Source organism: Panthera tigris, chromosome B2, assembly GCF_018350195.1.
Source record: "Panthera tigris isolate Pti1 chromosome B2, P.tigris_Pti1_mat1.1, whole genome shotgun sequence".
NCBI lineage: Eukaryota > Metazoa > Chordata > Mammalia > Carnivora > Felidae > Panthera > Panthera tigris.
The window spans coordinates 22317716-22343918 of record NC_056664.1 but is presented as its reverse complement, the minus strand read 5'-3'; the positions used below and the strand labels follow the sequence as shown (position 1 = coordinate 22343918).

Here is a 26203-nt window from a genome sequence, read left to right as displayed (position 1 = left end):
CGATCTTGTTGTCTAAATATTCACACTTCCTAATGTTTACTTCCTAAATGTTTACTTCCTAAACATTTCTGGATGCTGCCTCCACTTTCCCTGCTCTGCTGTTGTCATTTGGGGGGGTTCAGGCCCCTGCCTTCTCAGGTGGGAATGGAGAAAGCACAGCCTCCCAGCTCCCCTTCCCCCACCCCTCCGAGGCACCACCTTCAAGTCCAGGCTCCTTCGGGCTTATGTCTCTCCCCTGTGGTGGAGGGGAGTAACCATTTCTGAGGATATAAAGTCCCCACTTCCAGTTCCTTCTGCCTTCATCTTTGACACCCCTGATGCATCACTTTTTGTGAGTCTGCACAGCTTGTAATTTCCCATACACACCATCCTGATGCTCAATTTGTCCCCTCTGCCTAAAATTCTTTCCTTCCTCCGTCATCTTTCTTACCCCCTTGGCCTCCGTGTGTTCCCACAATGCTCTGCTCATCCACTGTGGCTATCACACAGGTGTCATTATTGTCTGCCCTCATATCACCCTCCCTCCCTGGACCATGTCTTATGGCCTTTACTGTCCTACTCAGTTCCTGACCCATATTTCTCAACTAACAAATCTGCATGTATTAAATATAGATCATTTATCACCTACATTGCTTATCTGACAATTAGTTCCACCGTCTCTCGTATTACTGTTATTTAACTTTTGATGTGCCTTGTGTACTGTCACCTCCCATCAAGAATCTATATTCTTAAGGGAAGAGGCTTCTGAATTCCCCACAGGACAGTGCCTGCCACATATTTATAACAGGTATTTATTCATTCCTGAGTAGTAATAGAGTGTGATGGTTACTGGCATGAGCATAAGTACCTGCCTGGTTTTAGATCTTAGCATTATTATTCATTAGTTCAATGAATGTAGAAAGGTTACTTAACCACTCTGCCTCAATTTTCTTTTCTGTAAAATGGGAAGAATCATAATACTGATTTTATTTTATTTTACTTAAATGTTTATTTATTTATTTTGAGAGAGAGTAAGCAGGGAAGGGGCAGAGAGAGAGGGAGGGAGAGAATCCCAAGCAGGTTCTGCACTGTCAGTACACAGCCCGATAAGAGGCTTGAACTACAAACTGTGAGATCACGACCTGAGTGGAGATGAAGAATTGGATGCTTAACCTACTGAGCCACCTAGGCGTTCCCATAATACCAACTTTAAAGGGTGACTAAGAGCCTCAAATGGTAGGCAAAGTGATTACATAGTAAGAACTCAGTATACAACAGACATTACTCCACTGAGTTTATTGGTGAAACTATACTCTGGGCAAATCCTGCCTCTCAGCCTGTCACATGTTTCTCTGCTCTCTACTCCCTGCCCTCAGCAGCCTCCCAGCCTTCTCCTTTACCAACACCTCTTATATCTAATTTGAATTTTAGAGATCTCCTTGGAGTAATCTCCAACCACCTCATCTGCTTCTAGTCCCCATCCACATCTTCCAGAATTTCAGACCCTTCACCAAAGTGTCCCCATCAACCCATTAAGTGTGCTGCCTCCAGGCTGCCTTTCCCTCCCCTCCATATTCCAGCAACTTGGCTCTCCCTCCCTGTGGACGGAGGATGGCCTGGAGTGGCAGAAAATCGGTTGCAGTTCCCAGACTAACACCATGTCTGGCGTGCATTTAATTTTGTTTTTACATGAATAGCTAGGTTAGTCTGGGAGTGAAGCAGTATGCTCTGAAATTTCAATTCATGGACTGTCTCTACCAATCTTTAGCTGAAAGATTCACTTAGCCACTTAATTTCTTAGGAGCAGTTGATACCTATTTCATGGGCATGAAAAACTAAGGTAAGGTTAGTAACGCAATTGCTTTTCAAGGAGAAAATCCTAGAATATCAAAGAAAGAAAAAAGTTAAGTAATAACTGCATTTTAATTTAAGAGCCTAGAGGTTGGAATGATGTCTAGTTAACTTTGTAGACATGAAACACATGCCATGTACCTGAGAAATTTAGAAGTAACAACCTGGTGTATTATTTTTCAAGTGTTAACAGGTTGGGGAAGAAAGCACTTTTCTACAGTTTTTCACTTACCTCTGCAAAAACAAAGGGTGCATCAAACTGGAAGCAAATATGACCATGCTTAATGGCTTGAACAGAGGCTGGACCACACCGATACATCCCTGCATCACACAGAGGAAGGGAAGTATGAGTTTGTCATCTTCAATTCTGTCCAGACACAGATACAGGCTCTGTAGAGGCAAGTGTTCCCAACTTCATTGCTGAATTAGCCCAAATGCTTCCCATGGTCAGAGAGGGCAAATGACCAACATGTGTAATCAAGATGGCTTTGTTGGAAATGCCTCCTCAAAAAAAAATTTTTGAAGCCATGAGAAGCATACAGGGCATCACTATTTCTGTGTCTGTTCTTCCACCTACAACACATACTCAAGTGTGTTTGTACCGAGCTGTTTGCCTACATAGGCTTGATCCTTTTACAACCAACTGGTGTTTGGAATGTTGGAAAGGGTAATGTGTCCCTAGTGGTTGTGTTGTTATTTGTTTTGATTCTTGGTTTTTGGTTTTGGACATTATGGACATATGTCAAGTGTTAAATAGGGAAATTTGGACATTAACCACACATGTTGATCAATGCCCAACATGCATTCAGGAAGTTAGTAGGTATATGAATACTTTGATAAAGTTCCTTATTTTAACCAGCTAACTCTAGTTAATAAGAAATTAACTGCCATTAGTCATCTCTGATGTCTCCTCATGATATATGATCCAGAACACCAGAAAGTGTTGAACATTCTTCCTCAAAATCCAGCATAAATAAAGCATAAGAGACTCTTATGAATAAGTAATGAATGTTTATGGATATATATGTATATATACATACGTCAATATCTCATATCAACACCTGAGGAAGTAAACATAATGTCCCCAGGCCACTGATGTTTATCATCATATTAAAGAGAAATGGAGGCTTATGATGTGATTTTATAAAAGTCTGGGGGAGGTCACAGCTGCCGCTCATTGCTTAGCATAGCCTGTAAGTTAGATGACAAATACTCACATACTTAAGTTTTGGAAGAAATCAAACAGCATAAAAAGAAATCAGGTTCTGGGAAAACAACAATTTAAAGGATGATCTGTAACTATTTTTTGAGTTCCTTATTTTCTCTACTGCCTTATATCTTATAACTGTATATCACAGAGGGCTGAGGTATATTTTAGAGCCTAGCAAAAATGCTTACACAGATATATTTTTTTCTCTTGTCTTCAAAACTGCTTATCAAAGCAAGAGTAGATGAATTATATATGTTAAGTTTTGTGCTTTTTAAAAAAATTTTTTTTTACCAGTTATAGAATAATCAGGGGAAAGCCAGCCATTGAAAGGAAATTAAACCTGATTGACAGGCAGCTAATACTGTACATGTGCCCAGGAAGCACACTTTTGATGTTGGTTCCCAAAGGGAGTGTTTCCCACACATCAAAAGCAATCCTAACAGCAAAATAAAGATGGCAGTGAAAGAAGTTCCCTGAGGGAAGATGCAGTTTTACCATCACTGTTTTCCTGGGGGGTGCTGTCCACGACTTGCCAACCTCCAAATCCAACAGGAAGATCAGACCTTTTCATCCAGGCTTCATTCCAGCAGTGGTAGTTCCTGAGAAAACACCACTCTGGTGAGATTAAACTTCCCATCCCATTCAATAAAAAGTTGACCAAAACTCCTGCAAATATGCTATATACAAATTGCTGGAACGGCTTAAACCAAATTGAAGACTCCGAGAGATATTCTGGCCTTGAGTTTGCTGGGAAGATGCATTCCATTGGCACCATGGGAGGGCACCAGGTATCTGAACATGGCTCTTTCCCTCTAATATCAGTTTCAAGACCACCCAGAGCATTAAACAGGTTTTTTTTAATGTTTATTTTTGAGAGAGAGAGAGAAAGAGAGAGAGAGAGGGTGAAAGAGAGCATGCATGCATGGGGGAGGGACAGAGAGAGAGACACACACAGAATCCAAAGCAGGCTCTGTGTTGATAGCACAGAGCCTGACACAGGGCTCGATCTCCTGAACAATGAGATCATGACCTGAGCTGAAATCAAGAGTCTAATACTTAACAGCCTGAGCCATCCAGGCACCCTAAACAGTTTTGATCTTAACCACTCTCTGCTTTAATGAAACAGAAAGCACTATGTGCTAAACGGGTAGAAAAGAAAAGTTAATTGGAATAGAAATACATATATGTTTGAATTTCTTTTATATTTATATTTATGCATATTAGATTTATAAAAAGCATATTTCCTGTAACAATTAAGCAATAAAATGCTTGTGTTTATGGGCTTAGGCCATTGCCATAGAAACTATAACATTAACTCCTGATTATAATTGTCTCAAATTTGTGGTAAATTTCCACTTGGTGTCCAACAAGAATAAAAAGATGTCAGAACAAGTATCTCTTTACCCTTTATCAAAGGTGGTCAGTCTACGAGCTGAGGGTCATGCAAAACTTTTCAGAACTTCGCATGTGACCCTTAAGACAAAACCATGGAATAAAATGGTATCACGAATTATATTGTTATGTCCTTGGAAAGACCTGAAATTATATGACAGTATAGAAAAAAATGAGAGCACGTTAACCCGTCCGTGCTATAGAAAATATTCATATAGTAATAACAATTTAACGGGGTGAGGTAGTTCTTGCAGTCTTTGTTTATAGCACTGTTGAATTTCAAATCCAACTACAGTTATCCTTTGCCTAAATGTCCTTCAATGTCAGGAATTCGGACATGTTCCCATCCCTGAGTTCGGCTCATCTTTGATTGGCTCAAGTCAGAGTTATTAATTTAACGATGTGCCCTTTATGTACCAGACTAGGTGCTGGGGATGTGTCAATGACCAACACATAGGTTCTTGCCCATAAAGACCCTCATGATCCAGGAGGAGTGACAAATAGGTAAACCAATTTTCTGTGAGGCTTAAACAAGATAATGCATATAAATGCTTGGAATGCAATAAGTGCCCCAAAATAGTTAAGTCTCAGACTTTTAAAAATAATTAGTAGCAGTGGTTTTAGCTACAGTGGAAATTGGTTTGGGATGCACTGAGGTCTCAGTGGGGCAACTCTCAGGGTGTGAAGAAAAGCTTCACAGCAGGAGTGATATTTGAGCTAAGTCCTGAAAAATGTGGGAGTTTAGAAAGTCAAGAGATGAAAGAACAAAATTGTGGAGGCATGAAATAGCCCACACGGCAAGTCTGGGGGACTGCACACTGTTTGTTGCGGCATGAGGGCGCCATGCTCCCATCTCTGTGTGCATGGGGGAAGGAGGGGTGGGAGGCAAGCATGGGCAGGAAGTCACAAAACTGACAAATAGCATAGCACTCACTGTGTGCCAGGCACTGTTGTCAAACTTTTATGTTCATTGGTACATCTGATGTTCCCATACCCTATTAGAAAGGTACTATTATTCTTAACTCCAGTGTGCATGGGAGAAAACGGGAACACAGAGAGGTTAAGAATCTTACCTGAGGTCACAGAGCTGGTTAGCTGTGGAGCTCTGGGGCCCATGCTCTTAAACCATGAGCTATGCCATAGGGGAGGATGAGACTGTGAGATCCTTTTATCACAAATCAAATAATTGAGCTCTATTCTTGGGCAAGTTAAATTTGCAGATCTGTCTTTGTGGAAGGTGGGTGGGGTGGCAGGATGGGTGACAGAGCTGAGGTGGCCTCCATCCCTTGGGAGGGCAGGGAGCCATGGGCGGGTACTGCCGACAGGCTTGTGGTGGTGAGGGAGATGGATGAAGGAAGGAAGACTTTCAGGTTTCCAGGGAGTATGCTGGCTCCATTTACCAAGACTGAATGAAGGAGGAAGAGAAGACGGTTTGTGTTGGGGTGTGTGTACTGGGTGGGTGACAAGTTCAATTTTGGACGTGATGAACTCGGGTGCCCATGAGAAACCCAGGAAGTGAAATCCTAGAGACATTTTTCCGTGCACAAGTGACACTCGGGATTGGACAAGTTATTGGTGTCTGCACTGCTGGTGGAGGAGAGTGAGGACAGAGCCAGAGGAGGGGAGCACGGGGAGCACAGGTTTCTCCCCTCAGAGTGATCTAGGTTGTGAAGATAGGGCAGTGGCTAGAAGGTAATGCAACACAGGGAGGATTGTTTTGGTGATTTTCACATTAGAAGAGATTGTTGTGCCTACAGAGGAGGAACAAGTGGACAGGAAGCAGGAACAGAGAATAGGAGATGGGATAAAAGATGGGAATACAAAGAGCACAGGAGGATGAGGTGGAGAGCCAGACCATGCATGGGTGTGGAGGCATTGTCTGCAGGGGGAGGGCGATGTAGATGTAGGTCAAGGTCAAGGTGTGGAGGTGTTGGACAGGCACATGAGGTTGGTTCCCACTTGAGAGCCTGCATCTTTGCACTAAAGCTGGAAGGAAGGTCACTGTGAGCTTAAACACGACTGCTCACCTCCCTTCAGAACAGTGAAAGTGCATCATTAGGCAGAGAGATCCAGTGAAACAGCAATGAAACATTTGCAAAATCCCAAATGGACATAGCCCTGCTTCCTACACAATCCGTGTGGGCAATCTGTGTTTAGCAATCCTGGCTCTTGCTAAGATTCCACTGTTACACCACTACCCTAGATTAATAGATGCCAGAATCTCCTTATTTAAATTCAAATACCCTGAGCCAGGTTAGCCTTGAACAAGATAAACATGCTCTGAGTTTCAGATCTCAGATAAGGAACTGAGGTTGGGGCTGGGCCTTAGACAGTGGGTGGTAAGCCAATGGCTGTGCTCTCAGGCCGGCCATGAACAGAGTGGGAGGGTGCTACCTCCGAAGCCATGGGGCTTTTTTTAAATCATGCCATTCTCTCTGCTGAAGAATAGCCAGGGAGAACTCATGCCATGAGAGTTCACTTTGGGCTGGATGTTAAGTATTTCTGGTTACACATGCTTGTCTTTGATTTCAAGGTCCACCGTGAAAGGGACTAATATTTACAGACATTTCTGAATTCCATTTCCTTGCTCTGCAGGTTGGGAAATACATATGCTTCCTGAAAGGTTATTTTAAAGTTTCTTTATCTAGATCTGTCATGGTCTTTCTGTTTTCATCTTGTAATTTCATTATGCATTCGTAACATGAGTGATTCACTTCTGGGGTTCTGTCTGGTTCACCGTCACATTCCCAGCACTAAAGCTAGCCCTTAGGAATTGCTTGGTTGAAAAGCAAGGACAACCTTTAGTAAGTGTAGGACATCTCCAAGGCAGGTGTAATTAAACTCTTGTTTGTTTGTTAGCTATTAAGATTCACGGTTTTATATTTTCTCAGAGGCTTCATTTGAAACCTGACTTCTCACTCTACAATCAGAATGCACAGTGTCACTTTAAAGGTAAAAGAAAATTATAAACCTTCAAAGTGATCTAGTTTTCTTGTTGCTGGTTTCTAAAGAAGTGGTGTGGAAATTAAAATAAAGCCCTCATTTCATTGAGAGCTATTTAATCAAGTTGAAAATAACTTTTTTGAGGGAGAATAACGATGGGGGTGACAAGTGACAAGTGCTTTATGTTACTTTTTGTCTGTTTCCTGCAGTGACAGCTAGTGATTTCTAGAACTTCTTTCAAGGATGCTAATAACTCAGCAGAATTGGTACAAAGGACCCACAGAATCTTCACCAAAGGCAGATCCTCACTGGAAAAATAGCATCATGCATTGCTAAGGGACCTTCGGAGGGACTGTCATAGCATTGGTTTAGTTTATCCCTTCAGTAAACCCCTTTCCTTGGAATTTATATGCACCAAATAATCTTTGCATAGGTGCAAAGACAAATATATCTGAATGTTCATCCTTGTGTAATTTGCAAGAAGAAAAATCAGAAACAGCCTAACTGTCCAATATGTGATTGTTTTGAAATATGAAACAGAATTTATTCAGCCACAGAAATGCAGATCTACATTTATTAGGCAGGATAGATACTTATGGCATATTAAATGTTAAAAATCATACTCCAGAACACACACAGTGTATGTGTTCATTGTACATGTAGATATGCGTGGAAGGCAGAATTTTAAATGACCTTCACTCTTGTATAATTTCTTCCCCTTGAATGTGGGTGAAATCTATGAATAGAATGGTGTATCATGCCTGTGATTATGTTACTTTATGTGGCAAAGAGGATTTTGCATATGTAATTAAGGTAATTAATCTGTTGACTCTGAGTTAATTAAAAGGGAGATATCAGGGTGGGCCTGACCTAATCAGGTAAACTCTTTAAATCTGGGTGTAGAGGTCAGGGACAGAGCAAGGTGGAGACCTGAAGCAGCAGAGACATTCTCCTACTAGCCTTGTAAAAGATGGAAGCTTCCATGAGTTCTACAGCTGCAAGGAACTGAATCTTTACAAGAAACTAAAAGGGCTTCAAAGAGAGCCCGGAATATCACATGGGACCACGGCCCGAGCTTACGCTTTGATTGCCATTACTTGGGACCTTGAGCAGAGGACCCAGTTAACCTGGCCCAAACTCCTGACCCAGAGAAACTGAAAATAAACTTGTGTTGTTTTAGACTGCTAAGTTTTTTGTAATTTGTCATGCAGCAATAAAAAAATGAATATGATATGCAAAGAGACATATCAAAGGATACTTAAGGAGATACTGGAAATTTTCTGGGCAGTTAGAATATGGATGACTGACTTCTGTATGATTTTTTCAGCAATGTTTGAAATTTTTATAATAAACATGCACTAGTACCCCCTTCCCCCCTCCAAAAAAAAAAAATGTAAGTGCACAGTTCAAAATTTGCTCTGGTTCTAACCACTGGCTCAGGTCATATCTACAGTTGCTAGAGCCCATGGGATGTTGAAGACATAGAGAACACAGCTGAGATCTAGATGGGCTTTGGGGCTCTGTGTTCTAGATGTTCAAAGACAATGAAGTGGATAATTTAACAAGGAGACCTTTACCGCCTTTAACTTGGCTAACTGCTTAAACACTCCACAGGGTCATCTCATTTACAATCTGTCCAGGAAGTTTTCACTAAAAGGGAAGAAAGAGCTGTGGGCTTGTAACCCTGTTTTTGCAGCTTTATTATGGTTCAAGGGAAGGTACAAATAGGATCGAGAGAAAGCCCTAGAGGAGATGTGTTGGACCAACTTCAAGTGTAAACCAAATATTTGAATTCTTTTATTTTAAAAATGACAGGGGGTGGAAGAAAGATACTTATCTATCTTGCAAATTGTGTATTTGTAGCAGATGGGCACAGCCCCACTTCCCTGGCTCATTTGTTATACTCTTAATCCAGGCAATGAGATTGGTGACAGAAATGACAGCACACCCTGAAATTGTTTAGATCTGGCCATTCCAATGGCGGTAGGCATGGGGTGGGGTGGGAATTGTTGAAAGAAATAGGGACAAGTTGGTGGGTTCTGAGGCTTGTTTAACAAGACATTCCAAAGAGGAAATGAAAGCTTGGACCAAGAAAAAACTTGTCAGTTAGGAAAGGTAATGAAGCAAGACAACAAAAAGGAATTATTCAGAGAAAGGGAGGCATGCTGGAAGAATCTTTTATGGTGCTGGGAGCTGGGAGCTGGGAGCACTACCCTACTTTAGAATGCAGCTGTTCATAGTTAGGGGCTGTTGAAATACTAAAACCAGGAAGGGACATTTAAAATCTTGCTGGGGTTGTCATTCAAAGTCAGAGGTCCAATCAGGGGGAGACCAGGCTAGTGTCACCCCCCCATCTCCCCCAAAGAAACCAACTGCCCACCAAGAAAAAAGAGAAGTAATGAAGGTATTTGTTTTGCATGTCCTTTGCATTGGAGGGATCCTCCGATGAGAAAGTAGTTTAAGCACAGTCTGATGTAGCATGAGAGATGCCATTAGAGGGGGGTTGAAGATGGGGGGTGGGCTTGGGAATGATCTGTAACTCCCAAAATGAAGCTATGAGGTGCATTTATAGAAGAGGTGATGCTCAGAATAATTAATAACTGCTCAGAAACAGACATGAATCAACTGGAAGCTGCAACCAATCAGAAAGGACACTCAGCCTAAATACTGTATGTTCCTAGCAGTATGTACAGGATAAATGCCAGCTCAGATGTATTCAATTGGGTATACTGTACCATAGTACCTAAGAAGTTTGTTTCCATTTATGAAGTTTTCTGGGAGTGTGTCTTTCCTTAGTCCTTAGCCTTTCCACTCCCTTCTTAAGCTTCCAGGTACTGGTTTCTTGCATGTTTATTGAGAGCATTTTATAGCAGCTTTATTAATAATAATTTTTTTAAAAATTGGGGGATGATCACATAGATTTCTTTTTTTCTCTTCTTTTGATAGTTTCCCCTCTTTTTTTTTAGCGTTTATTTATTTTTGACAGAGAGAGAGACACAGAGCACGAGTGGGGGAGGGGCAGAGAGAGAGAGGGAGATAACAGAATCTGAAGCAGGCTCTGGGCTCTGAGCTGTCAGCACAGAGCCCGAAGTGGGGCTTGAGCTCAATAACCACAAGATCGTGATCTGAGCCAAAGTCGGGCACTTAACCAACTGAGCCTCCTGGGCACCTCTCTCTTTTTTTAAAAAAGTTATTTATTTATTTATTTATTTATTTATTTATTTATTTAAAGCACACAAACATAGGAGTGGTAGAGACAGAGGGAAAGAGAGGATCCCAAGCAGGCTTCACTGCCAGAGCAGAGCCCAATGAGGGGCTTGAACTCTCAAAATGCAAGATCATGACCTGAGCTGATGCTCAAATGACTGAGTAACCCAGGTGCCCTGATACCTTCCCCTGTTTTGATTATCTGTTTTACTTTTCTCATTGTGGCCCCAGAAAAAGGGTAAGATAGAGAATAAAACTAAATTTGGCAAAAACAAAGCAAAAACAAAACAAACAACTCTTAAAATGCTCAGGAAGTAGATGTCATCTGTCCATATGACCCGCATTTGCCATTACTTCTTAGCAGAAGGCTCCCTGTAACTCTTCTGGGTTCCCTGTGCTGGATTCAATTTGAACATAAGGCCGTGTCCACCTTTACTACTCTCTCTGGCATAGAAAATTAGGAATTGATATCCCATCTGAAAATGAAGAAAAAATTGGATTTTGAGAAGATTTGTTTTGGGTAACTCTAATGTATAAAAAATGCCTATAATAAATCCTGCCTAAGTTTATCCATAATCATTGAAGGGATTTAAAAAAAATACAGCCAACAGTCTCAATAGGTACCACAATTATCATTTTGCATTATAAAGCTCTTTATGAATATAAAATTCTAAGGTTGATAGCTCTTATTTATACAAGGTTTTCTAGAGGTCTTATTAATCATCAAAAGAAATTAATACATTCAGTATAGCCTGTGTGGTGTATATTTTATTAGCTTCTTTTTTTAATGTTTATTGTTTACAGACAGAGAGAGACAGAGCATGAGCTGGGAAGGGGTAGAGAGAGAGGGAGAGACAGAATCAGAAGCAGGCTCCAGGCTCTGAACTGTCAGCACAGAGCCCGATGTGGGGCTCAAACTCACAAACCATGAGATCATAACCTGAACTGAAGTCTGACACTTAACCAACTGAGCCACCCAGAGGCCCCTATATTTTATTAGCTTTTAATTATGTAAAAACTGGTAAATATTGAATGGTATGTATGATGACTCTCTTAGGCAGAATTTATGAGTAACCAAAACATGATATTTTTCTTATTAATGAAAATATCTTAGTGCTTTCTATGTGATTTATCAGATGGCTCTCACTTTCTCTTGAATTTTAATTTTCTGAGATGTATTTGTAGTAGCCTTTGATTTTTTTAACTTCTCAAACTCCCTCCTTGCTTTCTCTCAAGTGGATGTTGAGTATATTGGGGACTTCAGGTCCTCTTTGAAGATATTCTCTTATAGGACTATCATAGGAAAGGGAAGTCTACGGAAATGATTTTCAACCTTCAAAAAACAATGCCCCTTCCTAGTTTTAAAGCAAATATTTTATAACATTCCTTTATTATGCTGAAATTAAGACCATAGATAGCTTTTTACACACAATTTCTAAAAGAGCAATATAATGCCCTATAATGTACAAAATAAATAGAGAAATAAAAGGGTATACATAAAATAACACGTCTTTCAACAGGTATGTGTCAGGAAGATGATACTAGATACTAAAATATTCCTACAAAATGTAAAACTGTGAAGGAGTGTGGTAGACTCCTAATTTGAAATCACTTGTGTAGTGGTTAAAAATGTGCTCTAAGGAAACATTTCTAAAATGGTAGAGTAAGGACTTCCAAGAAAGTGCTCCTTCACAAAAACAATGAGAATACTAACAAACATGATGAAAGCCAACTTTTCCAGAACTCTGTGAATGAACTGAAGACTTACAACAATCTGAAGACTTAGTCAACAAAAACAAATGGATCTCATTAAGAATAGTAAGTTTTGTAGCATTTGAATTTGCCTTATTCCCACTCCCCCTCTCCATAGCTCCATGGTAGTCATGAAAGTCAGCAGCTTCACAAATATGGTAGCTATAAAAACTTCCAGCCTAGCAACCAATGAAGGGGAGAAAATGGGTTTGTAACTCCCTAAAAGCGCCATCTCCAAAGAATTGTCACTAACTTGTTTGGCAGTTTTCTGAAAATCTCCATTCCCAGGACTTCTTTTTATTTGATTTGATTCAGACTTCACTCTGTGCAAATTACATTATCCAAAGGATGTTTTTCACAAATAATTAGAAGCAACTGTTTAAAATCATGGTTGCATAAAGGGGTGACACCAATTGGTGATAATAAAAGGCTGGCTCCCTAATAAACTTAAAAGGAAACCCTAAGGACTGAAATGTTCACAGGGGGCTTTGAACAACTTTGACATACTCTTGAGTCTAGGTGGCCACACACATATGCAGGGCTGTGAGCATTCCCAAGAAAGCCCTAAGAGGGTTCTAAATTCTCATTTCTAGCTGATCTCGAGGTACTGTGCAAGCAGGAAGTAAAGGCACCAGCAGAATTATAAATTTGCTGATGGAGTGTTGAAGACCTTCTTCCAACAAACAGAGAGCTCCTTAGTAAGACTGAGGCCTTGTTAGTTCAAGGTATTTAAATAAATTTTTGTCCAACTGTTAACTGACCATTAAGCTAACCCAGCAGAGACATCTGTGGCCACACATGATAAAGAATGGACACTTGACAGAATTAGTCTGGGAAAGTCATCAAACAAACAAACAGCAGCAGCAGCAACAACAACAACAACAACAACACAAACATCAACAACAGACTCTGGGGAGCAGGAAATCTGATTTACAGAGTTGTCACATTATGTTATTTAAAATGTCTAGTATTGTTGGGGCACCTGTTGGGTGGCTCAGTCGGTTAAACATCTGACTTGGGCTCAGGTCATGATTGCACAGTCCATGAGTTCAAGCCCCGCATCGGGCTCTGTGCTGATAGCTCGGAGCCTGGAGCCTGCTTCAGATTCTGCATCTCTCCCTCTCTCTGACCCTCCCCTGTTCATGCTCTGTCTCTCTCTGTGTCAAAAATAAATAAACATTAAAAAAATGTCTAGTACTGTTTAAAAATGGAAGACATGCAAAGAAACAGAAAAGTATGGTCCATATACAGAAAAACAAACAAACAAAAACAATCAAGAGAAACTGTCACTGGGGCGTCTGGGTATTAGTTGAGTGTCTGACTTGGACTCAGGTCATGATCTCACTGCTTGTGAATTAGAGTTCCGTGCCAGACTCTGTGCTGGCAGCTCAGGGCCTGGAGCCTGTTTTGGACCCTGTATCTCCATCTCTCTGCCACTCCCCCACTTATGCACACTCTCTCTCTCTCAAAAAGAAATAAACATTTAAAAAAATTAAAAATGAAGAGAAACTATCACCAAGGAAGCCAAGACATTGGGTTTACCAGACAAAAAGTTTAAGGTATAACAAACATGTTCAAATAACTAAAGAAAACCATGTGAATGATGTCTAATCAAATAGAGGATATCAATGAAAAAGATAACAATTATGAAAAGGAATCAAACAGAAATTCTGGAGCTGAAATATATAATAACTAGAATGAAAAATTCAAAAATTCACTAGTGGGTCTCCAAAGCAGATCTGAGTAGACACAAAGAAGAAAGAATAAGTGAACTTGAAGATAAGTCAGTTGAAACGACTAGTCTGAATAACAGAAGAAAAACTATGAAGAAAAATGAACAAAGCCCCAGAGACATGTGGGATACCAGCAGGTGTACAAACATACTCATAGTGAAGGTCCCTGAAGAAAAGGAAAGAGAGAAAGGAGCAGAAAGAATATTGAAAAAAATAACAGCTAAAACTTTCCAGATTTGATGAGACATTAATGTATATATCTGAGAAGTCAAAAAATCTCAAATAGGACAAACTCAAAGCTATATATATATATATATATATATATATATATATATATATATATATGTATATATATGTGTGTGTGTGTGTGTGTGTGTGTACACATACATTTATAGATATATATATACACACACACACATGCGCGCGCACCTAAATACCTCAGAGTCAAACTGCAGAATGATGAAAATAAAGAGAAAATCTTGAACACAGTATGAGAAAAGTGATTCATTATGTATAAGAGATCACTAATAGGATGAAAACTGACTACTCATCAGAAACCATGGAAGCTAGAAGCCAGTGGGATGATATGTTCAAACTGCTGAAAGAAAAAGTTAAATAAGAACTGTATATCTAAGAAAAGTATCCTTCAAAAAAGAAGGCAAAGGTAACTACATAGAGAAATAAACAAAACAGTATAAATGTATATTTGCTTTTAATTCTTCTTTCTGATTTTATTTATTTATTTATTTATTTATCTATCTATGAGAGGGAGACAGAGAGTGAGTGGGGGAGGGGCAAAGAGAGAGGGAGACACAGAATCCGAATCGGGCTCCAGGCTGTGAGCTATCAGCACAGAGCCCAACATAAGGCTCGAACCCATGAACTGTGAGATCATGACCTGAGTTGAAGTCAGACACTTAGCTGACTGAGCCACCCAGGCACCCCAGATTTTAAAGACAGCTTCATAAAGCAGTAATTGAAAATTGTGTTGGTGGGCTTATAATGTAGAAAGATGTAATCTGTATTACAATAATAGAACAAAGGCAGGAGGAGTAGAACAGAGTTTTTGAATGCTATTGAAATTAATTGGTATTAGTATGAACCAGGTTGTTTCAATTTATGGTTTTAAATTGTAATCCCCAGGGAAACTACTAAGGAAAAAAGTGAAATATATATAGTCAAAAGAAACAGAAAAAGAATTAAAATACTATACCACAAAATATTTTTTTACACAAAGTAAGAAAGTAATGGAGAAATAGGGGAAGAAAAAGACATAATGCATATGGAAAGGTTATAGTAAAATGCAGATATATATCAGTACTTACATTAAACACTTGTAGACTAAACACTAAAGTCAAAAGGCAGAGACTGGCAAGATGGATAACAAAACTGCATGTTTTATCCAAGAGATACACTTTATATTCAAAGATGCAAATAGGTTGAAAGTAAAAAGATGGAAAAACAGGCTGTGAAAATAGACTCAAAAGATAACTGGAGCAGCTATATTTATGTCAGACAAAATAGACTTTATGACAAATATTGTTACTAGAGACAAAGGAGGAAATTTTATAATGACAAAAAGGTAATGCTATTAGGAAAACATAATAATCATTAACATACCCATATCTAAAAGCAGAAGGGAAAAATAGACAATTTAACAACCAGAGGTGAAGAGTAGGGGGGAGGCAAAAGGGGTAAAGTGGGTCAAAAGATACAAACTTCCAGTTATTTGAACGTTGGTAGTTGAGACCTTAAATGTCTTCATTATACACACACACACACACACACACACACACACACACAAATTTTGTAACTATGTAATTTATGGTGATCATTTTGCAATATACACAAATATTAATCATTATGTTGTACACCCAAAACCAATGTCACTTGTACCTTAATAAAGACAAACAAGCAAGCAAACAAAAAAAGAAAAAAACAACTTAACAAATAAAAGTTGGATACTTCAATACTGCACTTTCAATAATGGACACAACAAGCAGGTAGAAGATTAACAAGCAAATAGAAGACTAGAACAACACAAGCCAACCAGACCTAATGGATGTCTACAAAATGTCCTACCCAACAGCAACAAAATACACATCTCTCAAATGGGAATGAAACATTCTTTGGAATAAACCATATGTTAGGCCATAAAGCATATCTTAATATTTGATCCATTGACATTTAATCCAATTACTGATAAGTAGGACTGACATCTGCCATTTTACTGGTTCCTTGCTATATGTATTATGTTCTTTTTCTTCTTTATTCCTCATTCCTTCTTTACTTTGTGTAAAAAGATATTTTCTAGTATGCCATTTTAGTTCTTTCTCTGTTTCTTTCACTATATATTTTTTTTCAGTTTTTCCTTAGTAGTTTCCCTGGGATTATAATTAACATTCTAACTGAAAACTCTAGTTCAGATTAATACCAACCTATTTTTAATAACATACGAAAACTTTGTTCCATTCCCTTTGTCCTTTGTGCTATTATTATAATTTAGATTATATCTTTCTATATTGTAAGCCCAATATAAAATCTTGTAATTTTAAAATTACTGTTATGTTAATTATATTTCAGTAAAAGTATTATTTAAAAAGTGAGCTCTAGAGTCAACCCCTTTGGGTTTGTAATTCAGGCTCTGCCACTTATTGGCTGCTGACTATGTTTAGGTTACTGTGCCTCAGTTTCTTCATCTATAAATGGAGACAATAATAGCAAGTACCCTAACAGGTTGTTAAAAAGATCAAACAAGTTATTATGTGTCACCCAGTTAGATCAGAACCTGGCACAGTGAAAGCACTCCATAAGCATGAGCTATTTTGATTCTTTGGAGGTGGCAAATAACTTTTCCCATCCTTTCTTCAAGGCTCTGGTATAGATTCAGAGTGCATATTCTTAGTTCTCTAGTGACAGAACTCATGATCTTGCTCTAGAGGAGTCCCTCAAAGACAATTTGGCTGACGGTAACATTAAAAAGATAATCTATTTGAAAAGAATGTCTTTCGTAGATGTTTGGAATTGGTAGCCTGGATGTATCACAGGTTAGTTTTACAAACATCTGTAAGCAGTTTGGTCTATATTCAGAAAATTTTCTCTACTTTTTTTCATCTGGAATTAGTTTTTGTATAATCCTTTTTTGCACATACAGTAATTAAAGCTTAGTATTATACAAGAATCTGAAAGTCCAACTAGCTGGAACACACTGAGTCTCTAAAGCAATGTACAAGATAGATCAATCTAAACTTCAAAAACACACCTACAATATGCAAACCAGTATGCCCAGTGCAGAGACTGCAATGAGAATTAGGATCAGTATTATATCCTGTGCTGGCCTCCAGGTGTGAAGGCTGCTTAATTTCTGCTCTAAAACTTGTTTCCAAAGAGCTTTATTGATAGAGTCAATACTTCCCATTGCAGCAGAGAGTTTTGCATTTAGAGTGAAAAAAAATAAAACAATAACAACTGTACTCTTTCCAACAAGTGTTGAAGGAAGTTGGAATTTTTGTAAAAGAACGAGATTCACTGATGCCAAAAACTACAAAATTTTTCTGTGGTGTCTGTTTGATTTTTTTTTTCCTTCCTTGAGAGCTGATGGGAAGTCAATTTGCAAAGCAGCACCTAGTGAGTGGATCACAGCTGGCCCTGTGCAGATGAACAGGTCTTCACAGAAAGCAAGTGGTAGAGAACTATGCTCTACCGTTGTAGAAGCATATGGTACTTCTACTTTCTAGAACTTTCTGGAATTATGAGAGGAAAGCCCTTGCTGGAAGAACAGTGAAATTTATTAAAACTTTTTTTTTTAGGGGGAAGCTAGAAATGTCCCTAGAGATAATTAAGACCAAACTCATACATTCACATATGAGAACATTACAGCCCAGAGAAGTCAAGCAACTTGCCCAAAGTGACCCAGCTAATTAGTGGCAGAGCTAATTGTATTACCTTAAACCATGGAGAGAAGAGAGGGAGGGAAAAAAATTACAAGAATAGTCTGACTTGATATACTGTTTTTCCATGATGCCTTGGGGAAAAACAAAATAAAATTGTTATTAGTTTCCACTTGGATCACTGACTAATGCTTAGATTGTTGCAACTTTGAGCAGAAACGGATAAATACAAATGTGCTTGTTCACAATTATTTTCAAAAACTAAGTTGAAAACGCCAGTTTAATCAAACCTCCTGAATTTCAAATGAAAAGGCAATAAAGGAAGTAAAGACTTGCTGATTGTTTTAGTGTTCACCATTTTCCCAATTATCTTTAATATCATATAAAATGTTTAAAACTCCGAGTTAGGATGTTTTCTACATCTGCCAATTGGCCAATCAGCTGGACCTCGAGAAGCAGACGGGTCAGCTATGGATCTTGGCGTACACGCATGTGCTCAGCCCCCTTCTCTTCACATCCTGAGGGCATGGATAGCACGAGCTTCCGCCCACCTCTCTTGAAGCTCCATTGTCAGGAGTTGAACAACTTCCCTGGGAATGTGAGCAGGATGGAAAGGGACATGGGGAGGAGTGGCTTAGAAACTGAACAAAAAGAAGTCATGGGATCTAGAGAGCTGTTGTCTTCCAGAGGGAATTTGGGACACTGTTGGCTGTTGGACCTCTAAAACTAAGAGAGTGAGGAGTGGGTTTGTCCTTAAAGGAGGCAGGGATTAGACACTTAGAGGGTAGAGAAGCAGAAAAGGTGGTGAAAGGTGAAGAACAAGGATCCAACTTCTCACTGAATGCACAGCCTGGGGGTATCAGCTCCTTCAGGAAGGCAGGCAAAGAGCCAGGTGTTCTTGATGGCATAGAGGAAAGGAGTGGCAAGGGGCTGGAAGGTGAGTTAGAGCAAGTTTGGATATTCAACGACTGTGGTCATACGAACACAGGCTAACTCTGCATAAGCTTTCATTCCTTCCTGCCTGGTTCTTGAAGCAGATTGATCTCTGGTTGTCTCATCTCGGCGCTTTAGACTTTTACAGGAATATCCTTGAGTTTCATCTGTGGGCCAAGGTCATTTCCCTGACATTCTATCTGTGAACAGCACAGCCAGATGATTACAGGGAGATAATGGCTTTGAGCCCATGGCCACTTCCCAGGTGAACAGCCTTTGCCTTTGCTCCCCTGGGCTTAGAATGGAAGCCCCTTTCCCTCATCTCCATGCTGTCTGGTGTTATATTTTATAGAGTTCTATACATGGTTGTCTCATCCACGAACATTGGATCAAGCTCCTCAAGGGTAGTGGCTGACTAATTTCTCTCTGAATCCTTAGCATCTGGTATTTGGACATATTAGTGCACAATAGTGTTTGTTAAATGAATTAAATGACACTTATTCAGTTAAATGAGCATTAAAAATGTTTTCCAACCAATTCCATTTATTAAGTCCTTGCTCTGTGCCCTGCACCCTGTTACATGCTGGCAAAACAAATGAAAATAAATTAGATCAGACACTGCTCCCCCTGTGGGGGCTGCAGTCTGGTGGGGGCCAGCCATGAGGTGGGCATAGTTCTTTCACCCAGAATCATCAAATCTGACTACATCCTCTCCAGCAAAAAGGACACAGGATAAACGCTTTCATTTACAAGGAGAAGAGCTGTTCACAGAAATACCTTCATGACACTAATAAGTGCCACCATCCCTTTCTTTGAAAATTGTTTCCATTTCTACTGTGATAGTCATATAATGAGGTGATCAGACTGAGCTCTTTCAAGGTGAGGCCAAACCGTCACTTTACCCCTGCCCATCAGAGTGAGCTGTGTTCTCCCTCCTCAACGAGCCCTCATATCCCTATTCACTGTTTGCACTGCAGCTAAACATCGCACAAGCATCTTCATTAAACTGTCCGCAGTGATTCATAGATGCCTTCCTCCAGAGGTTACACATAATTCAAAACCCATTGGCACACAGGGGACAGGAGGCTTAAATTGTTCCTTCCAGGATATGTTACCTTGCGTTGGCCCTCTCAGAATTTCATCTGCTACTGTGAGGTCCAATTATTTTGTCCAGCTGTGCCCTTCCAAGGTGCCTTGGCCCCTCCCTCTCCTGAATTGCTAAGAAGGGGACTCTTCCCTCTGTGGGCATCAGCGGTGTGTCCGCTCTGTGCAAAACGGCTCCCTGTGAGGCAAGGCACTTTCGAGGAACGTCTACCATTCAGGGATCTGAGGTGGCAAACCAGGAAGCAGGAAAATAAGCAGTCAGCCCTCCACAGTCTGTGGAGCTAGAGGGAGAAGAGTCAAAGCATGGGCTGAAACCCCACACTTCAGCCACCTTGGTCTTGGGGAGTGCTGAGGATAATATGCCCTTGAAAGCATTCTTGCACTCTCCCTCTGAACCCTTCACACTGGCTTACTTCTCTGGGCACACTGGGCTTGGCTGAGTCACAAGGAAGGGGACACCCTGGGCCACTGGGGCCCACTGGACAAATTAATTCACCACAAACAGTGTACCACCAGGACACCTCAGTGTTGAAGAGATGATGGAGGCACAAGACAGAGATACCAAGAAGTCATTCTCATGGCTGCCTTTAGAAAGAGAGGAGGGGGCAGGGCAAGGAGGGCAGGAATCACACACAAATCAGGAGGTAGTTGGGTCAAGTTTGTCTGACTGGAGGCTGAGGAGGGTAGTGGGTCCAGGACCTTGTGGGGACGGCACTTACTCCTGAGATCCCTGCTAGGAGATTCGTTAGGCTGTGTGTTGTCAGCTATGCTGTACTGGCTTCTGAATGGTCAGCTGATGACCACCAAATCCTCCCTGCCCTCACCTCAGCCTCTGTCAGCCTTCTGCCCCCCGCCAAACTATAGCTCAGGCAGCCCCTGCTTCTTACCAGTGGCCATTACTAATCTAAGGAGCAGGCACTGAGGAGCACTGAGAAGTCTGGGCCTAGCACTACAGTAAGTACTTTGCCTATATTACCTCATTGAATTGTCACAGCTACCCCTTCAGGAAATGGTTATCCTCATTCTACTGATGAAGAAACTGAAGCCTCAGAGAGGTGAAGTCATTTTCTCAAGGTCACACAGCAAGTAACTGTCTAAGCGAGAGCTTGCTGTGGGGGTGTGTGGAGGTGGGGACCATGTATTGATTGATGTGTCCAGGGAAAGTCCCTACCAGCTTTTTCAATCAAGGAGGGTCTCAGAAATACTTTTGGTTTTATGGAACATCTATAGTTGGTAGGATCCACTAGTGTTTGCACTGGGAGGGTTGGGGTAGACACAGATTTCTGCTTTTGTTTTAAAAATATTCCAAAGTGAAAGAAATAGCTCAGTCATCTTAGGACATGGGACACACCCCTCTTTTTCAGACTGCTTCAATGTGCTTAGGTTGATGGCAACATACCGCCTCCAAGAAATTCCAGCTGTGTGACTAATAATGAAGGCAATAATAACAGCTAACACTCATTAGGCACCTGTTATGCTTGGCTCTGTGCTGAATGAAATAGGAAATTTGCTTTAGAGGAGGAAAGAGGCACAGAGAGGTTATGCCTTGCCCAAGGTCACACAGCTGGTCAATGGCAGAGCCAAGCTTTGGACTCAGACCTTACTGAGCCTTTAATCTTTGTGCTCCGTGGTCCGTTGTGTCCCAGGTTGGCTTAGTGAGACGTTAGTCACCATATATTGAAAACCCACCATGCACCAAGCATGGGGTGGGAAGAGGAGCCTAGGGCAGTGGTCCGGTGGTGGAGGATGGGCAAGGGTCTCCAATCAGGAATCATAGTCCCAGGGTGATGGGACTTTTGTGGAAGGCAATGAGGGAGCAAAGGGCAACAGGAACAGGGAAAGGAATTCAAGTAGAAAGCCGAAAGAGGAAAGGGTTACCAAGAACAAAATCTATCAGCTTCACAATTTTGTATCAATTTTGTTTAGGGCTACATGGGGTTATTTGCTAGGATGCCCACTGAGATTTATGATGGGGACATTTAGACCAAGGAACAGGGAGGAATCATCTCCAGCCACAGTTGGCTACGAGGGCATTAAGTGTGTGTGTGTGAGTGTGTGTGTGTGTGTGTGTGCGCGCGTGTGTGTATTTAAAGAAAAGGTGTGCAGTACAGAATACCAAATAATTCTCATTTTGCCATTTTCAACTGTGACAACAGGCTTTTGGGGCAGCTATTTTGGTCTGTTTTTGTCATTCCATATACATTCAGGGCTGCTATACTGTAATTCCAAGGGCTTAAATGATGCTTTAAATTGCTGTTCAATTTATAGAGGTGAGGTTTTGTCTTGCCTGTCCTCTCTTGCTTACCATTGCTCAGATCATTCCCTTCAAATGAACTGCACTTTTTTTTATTCATAGTAGCACTCTGCTACTAGTTCGGCGATTTCCTCCTTGCAACATCCTCAAATGAGCGTTTACCAGCACTGGCAAGTTAACGCTGCTCCTACAACTGGGATTCATTCCTGTAACACGGGGGAGTTAAGGCGCTTCTAACTTTTAATTTCTCTTAAAATGAGCTTGTAACTTCCTCCTATCCCCATTCGGATGCTTTTACAACTGACAGTGTTTTAGCTTTATTACTTATAAAGAACAACCATAGGAGACACATTTTTGGCTTGGAAATTCCAACTAGTTCAATGCCTGGCAGTTTTCCCCCATGCAGACCTCCATAAATATCTTTTACATTTGGATTTCTCCCCTCCTTTTAGAATATTGTTTTGGACTGAGTAGGTCCTGTGGACTAAGGAAATTTCTTTGGGATCTTAAACTCCCCATAGTCAGCTTGTGATGAAGTTGTTCAGGGCAGCGAAAGAACTATGTGGTTGGTATTAGTAACAATTTCAACTTTACTCCCATTTCTATTTCTTTTTTTAAAATAATCTTTAAACGTTTTTTAAATGTTTATTTTTGAGAGAGAGAGAGAGAGAGAGAGAGCGCAAGGAGGGGAGGGTCAGAGAGAAAGGGAGACACAGAATCCAAAGCAGGCTCCAGGCTCTGAGCTGTCAGCACAGAGCCCGATGCAGGGCTTGAACTCATGAACCATGAGATCATGACCTGAGCCGAAGTCAGACGGTTGACCAACTGAGGCACCCAGGCGCCCCAGACTCCCATTTCTATTTCTGATTGAAAGATGAAATCACAAATCAAGAAGAACCACGTCTTTACATTCCAAGAGCAATCCCATATTGCAAAGGCAAAAAAAAAAATGTGGTTAAGGGTCAGGTGTATTTGCATTTTATTCTCGGCTTGTCAAGTATTTGGCCTTGAGCAAATTACTTAAACCTTTCTGGGCCTCAGTTTCCTCATCTGTAAATGGCGATATAATAAGAACCCACATGATAAAGCTGTTCAAAGAATAAGATACGATCGACTACACACAGATACTGGTACATAGTAAGTGCCTAATAATTGTTAGATATATTACTCTTAGAGTATTGAGAAAGAGAATGCTGGGTTCCCATATGTCTGCCATTCACCATAATATTCTTATACTAAAGTAGAGAGCAGCAACTGTGGGCTCTGGCCTAAAGGCATAGCTAAAACTATGGGCTTTTTCAGTGGTTGCTGTCATAATGCAATGATCGATCTTTATTACTAGAAACGCAAACTGCCTGTTCAGTAACATTTCTCATTCATTAGCTGAAAACAATCTCTGCCAATCAGACATTTCTGACTATGGTATTGAACAATCCTTAAAATAGAATGGGAAGAAACATTAGGCCTAGCCTGTCTTGTGGTAAATGTGTAATATCACTTTAATATGATATCAGCAAATGCCTTTGTAAATCAAACTCACCACACCGAATCCTTGGTGAGTTTGGAGTTCACGTTCCCATCTTCTTCCAGGAAGATGTCCATTTGCAAATTGGCATCATTATCATGGGCTGAGAAATAATTGGTAACAACTCTCGCTGGTATCCCAAGGCATCGCAAAACTGGAAGCAAGGACAGACCACAATGAAACCCATCACCAAAATTTAATAAATACATAGTGAACAATCCCTTCTCATAAGGGACTTCCTTCTTTGCACGTGTTATCCTCAAATGTTCCATACTGAAGAAGGGGAACTACTGTCAAGCTTTGGGACTATGGAGAGAAATCTTGCTGTGTGATTATTCAGAATAAGTGGAATAAAAGGAATAAAATCCCAATAACAGGGTTACAATTGTTTAGTTGCTAATCATACAGTCATTAAAGTAATATTATTTTAGTTCATCTAATGGGACTATGTTGCTGAAAATAATCTAAAAAAAACTCAGCTAATAGGAAGCTATGAAAGAGGGCCTCAGTGGTGTTAGCTCTCCTGGTTGGAATTTGCTCTTGTGACACTTGATAGAGGGCGACACTACAGATTCATTTTAATTGCTAGATAATAAATTACTTGGATGCATCTCTTGCCATATGTACCTATTGATTAAACTCAATCCAAATGCCCTCCCTGGCTCCCAGGATGCGAGACATCAGGGCTCATTGAAAATAATTCAGCTGACAATTTTAAGATTAATGACTTGGCTTGCCTTTTTCCCCCCTCAGAATAGTTTAGCATTTTTAACCAAAGACTATCCACCTCCTTCAATAGAACAACCTTGGAAGTCCAAACTTAAGTCTGGTAGCGTTCAAGTGTCCTCATTAATGGAGTTAATCTTAATACCCTAAACAAAAATGATGGCACTTACCACCCGCTTCCTGCTTCTGTCTTCCCCTATTGATTCACAGACCCTATTCAAGGCACAGTTTTACCAGTAACATGATTGGCACCCTAGTTCTATTTCAGGCTGACCACTAATTCCCAAAATGAGGCTTATTCCGGAGTCTGCCAAACTCATAATGTTAAGGACAGGTGAAGCCTGATACTGGGGCACCAGCAGCGCCTTCCTCCCAACTTCCCTCTTGGGGTTTATTCTTACTGTGACTTCTTCACATTGTGCTTCTGCCTTAACTTACCACCAAAGCCTGTTTTCAGGAATAAACCTGATGACTCTTTCATACAAAAAGCATAAATGTGGGAATGCAAGCTGGTGCAGCCATTCTGGAAAACAGTATGGAGTTTCCTCAAAAAACTAAAAATAGAACTACCCTATGACACAGCAAATGCACTACTAGGCATTTATCCATGGGATACAGGTGTGCTGTTTCGAAGGGACACATGCACCCCAATGTTTACAGCAGCACTATCAACAATAGCCAAAGTATGGAAAGAGCCCAAATGTCCATCGATGGATGAATGGATAAAGAAGATGTGGTATATATATACAATGGAGCATTACTTGGCAATCAAAAAGAATGAAATCTTGCCATTTGCAACTATGTGGATGGAACTGGAGGGTATTATGCTAAGTGAAATTAGGCAGTCAGAGAAAGACAAAAATCATATGACTTCACTCATATGAGGACTTTAAGAGAAAAAAAAAACATAGGGGAAGGGAAACAAAAATAATATAAAAACAGGGATGGGGACAAAACAGAAGAGACTTGTAAATATGGAGAACAAACTGAGGGTTACTTGAGGGGTTGTGGGAGGGGGGATGGGCTAAATGGGTAAGGGGCACTAAAGAATCTACTCTTGAAATCATTGTTGCACTATATGCTAATTTGGATGTAAATTTTAAAAAATAAAAAATAAAAAAATAATTATTTTTGAAGATGTGAATGTTTAGCATTGTTAAGCAATAAAGTAACAAATATACAAATTATAAATAAAAAAAGCGTAAATGGATGGAAGGTGTTCACTATTTTATCTGGTTCTAAGCTGGAAGGAATTACATTGGGATAGTGAAATTGTAGACAGCAGGAAGACACAAGGGAGAGAGGGTCCTTTCTGTGTTCCTGGAGGAATTTCCTATGAGAAGCTTCTCCCATAGGGTACCCTCCACATGGTCTGGGCTTGGGAACGGTGAGGGAGGGGGCTACCTCTAATTGTTATTCCATCATGAAGTTTAACTTCTGCTAGAACATCAGAGACCAGCACTTTTACAAAACTGATACACTGGCCTTTATTTCTTTATTTCTTCTAAATATATTACTTTAGCCCTTGGATATATGCAAATGACTAAGAAAATAGTCTTACCTAGTTGAATCCCATAGAAAACCAAAACACACAACACAAGACTCACAATTTCTTTCCACTTGGCTATCACTGACTAATCTTGGACTATTACAACTTTGAGCTAAAACTGTGAGGCTCCATGATCATTTATAAAAAATGGACTC

The 26203-nt window shown here is 40.3% G+C and overlaps 1 protein-coding gene across 2 annotated transcripts in view; it reads right to left on the bottom strand.

Annotated features, from left to right (window-relative positions):
• Window positions 1-26203, bottom strand: part of F13A1 (coagulation factor XIII A chain) — a 164642-nt gene that overhangs the window by 44775 nt on the left and 93664 nt on the right. For both annotated transcript variants that reach the window (XM_007073130.3, XM_007073131.3), the window contains exons 8-10: window positions 23789-23927; window positions 3536-3639; window positions 2063-2151 (exon numbers count right to left, since the gene is read on the bottom strand). In XM_007073130.3, coding sequence (XP_007073192.1) covers window positions 2063-2151; window positions 3536-3639; window positions 23789-23927 — 332 coding nt within the window. The remainder of the gene's footprint in view (window positions 1-2062; window positions 2152-3535; window positions 3640-23788; window positions 23928-26203) is intronic.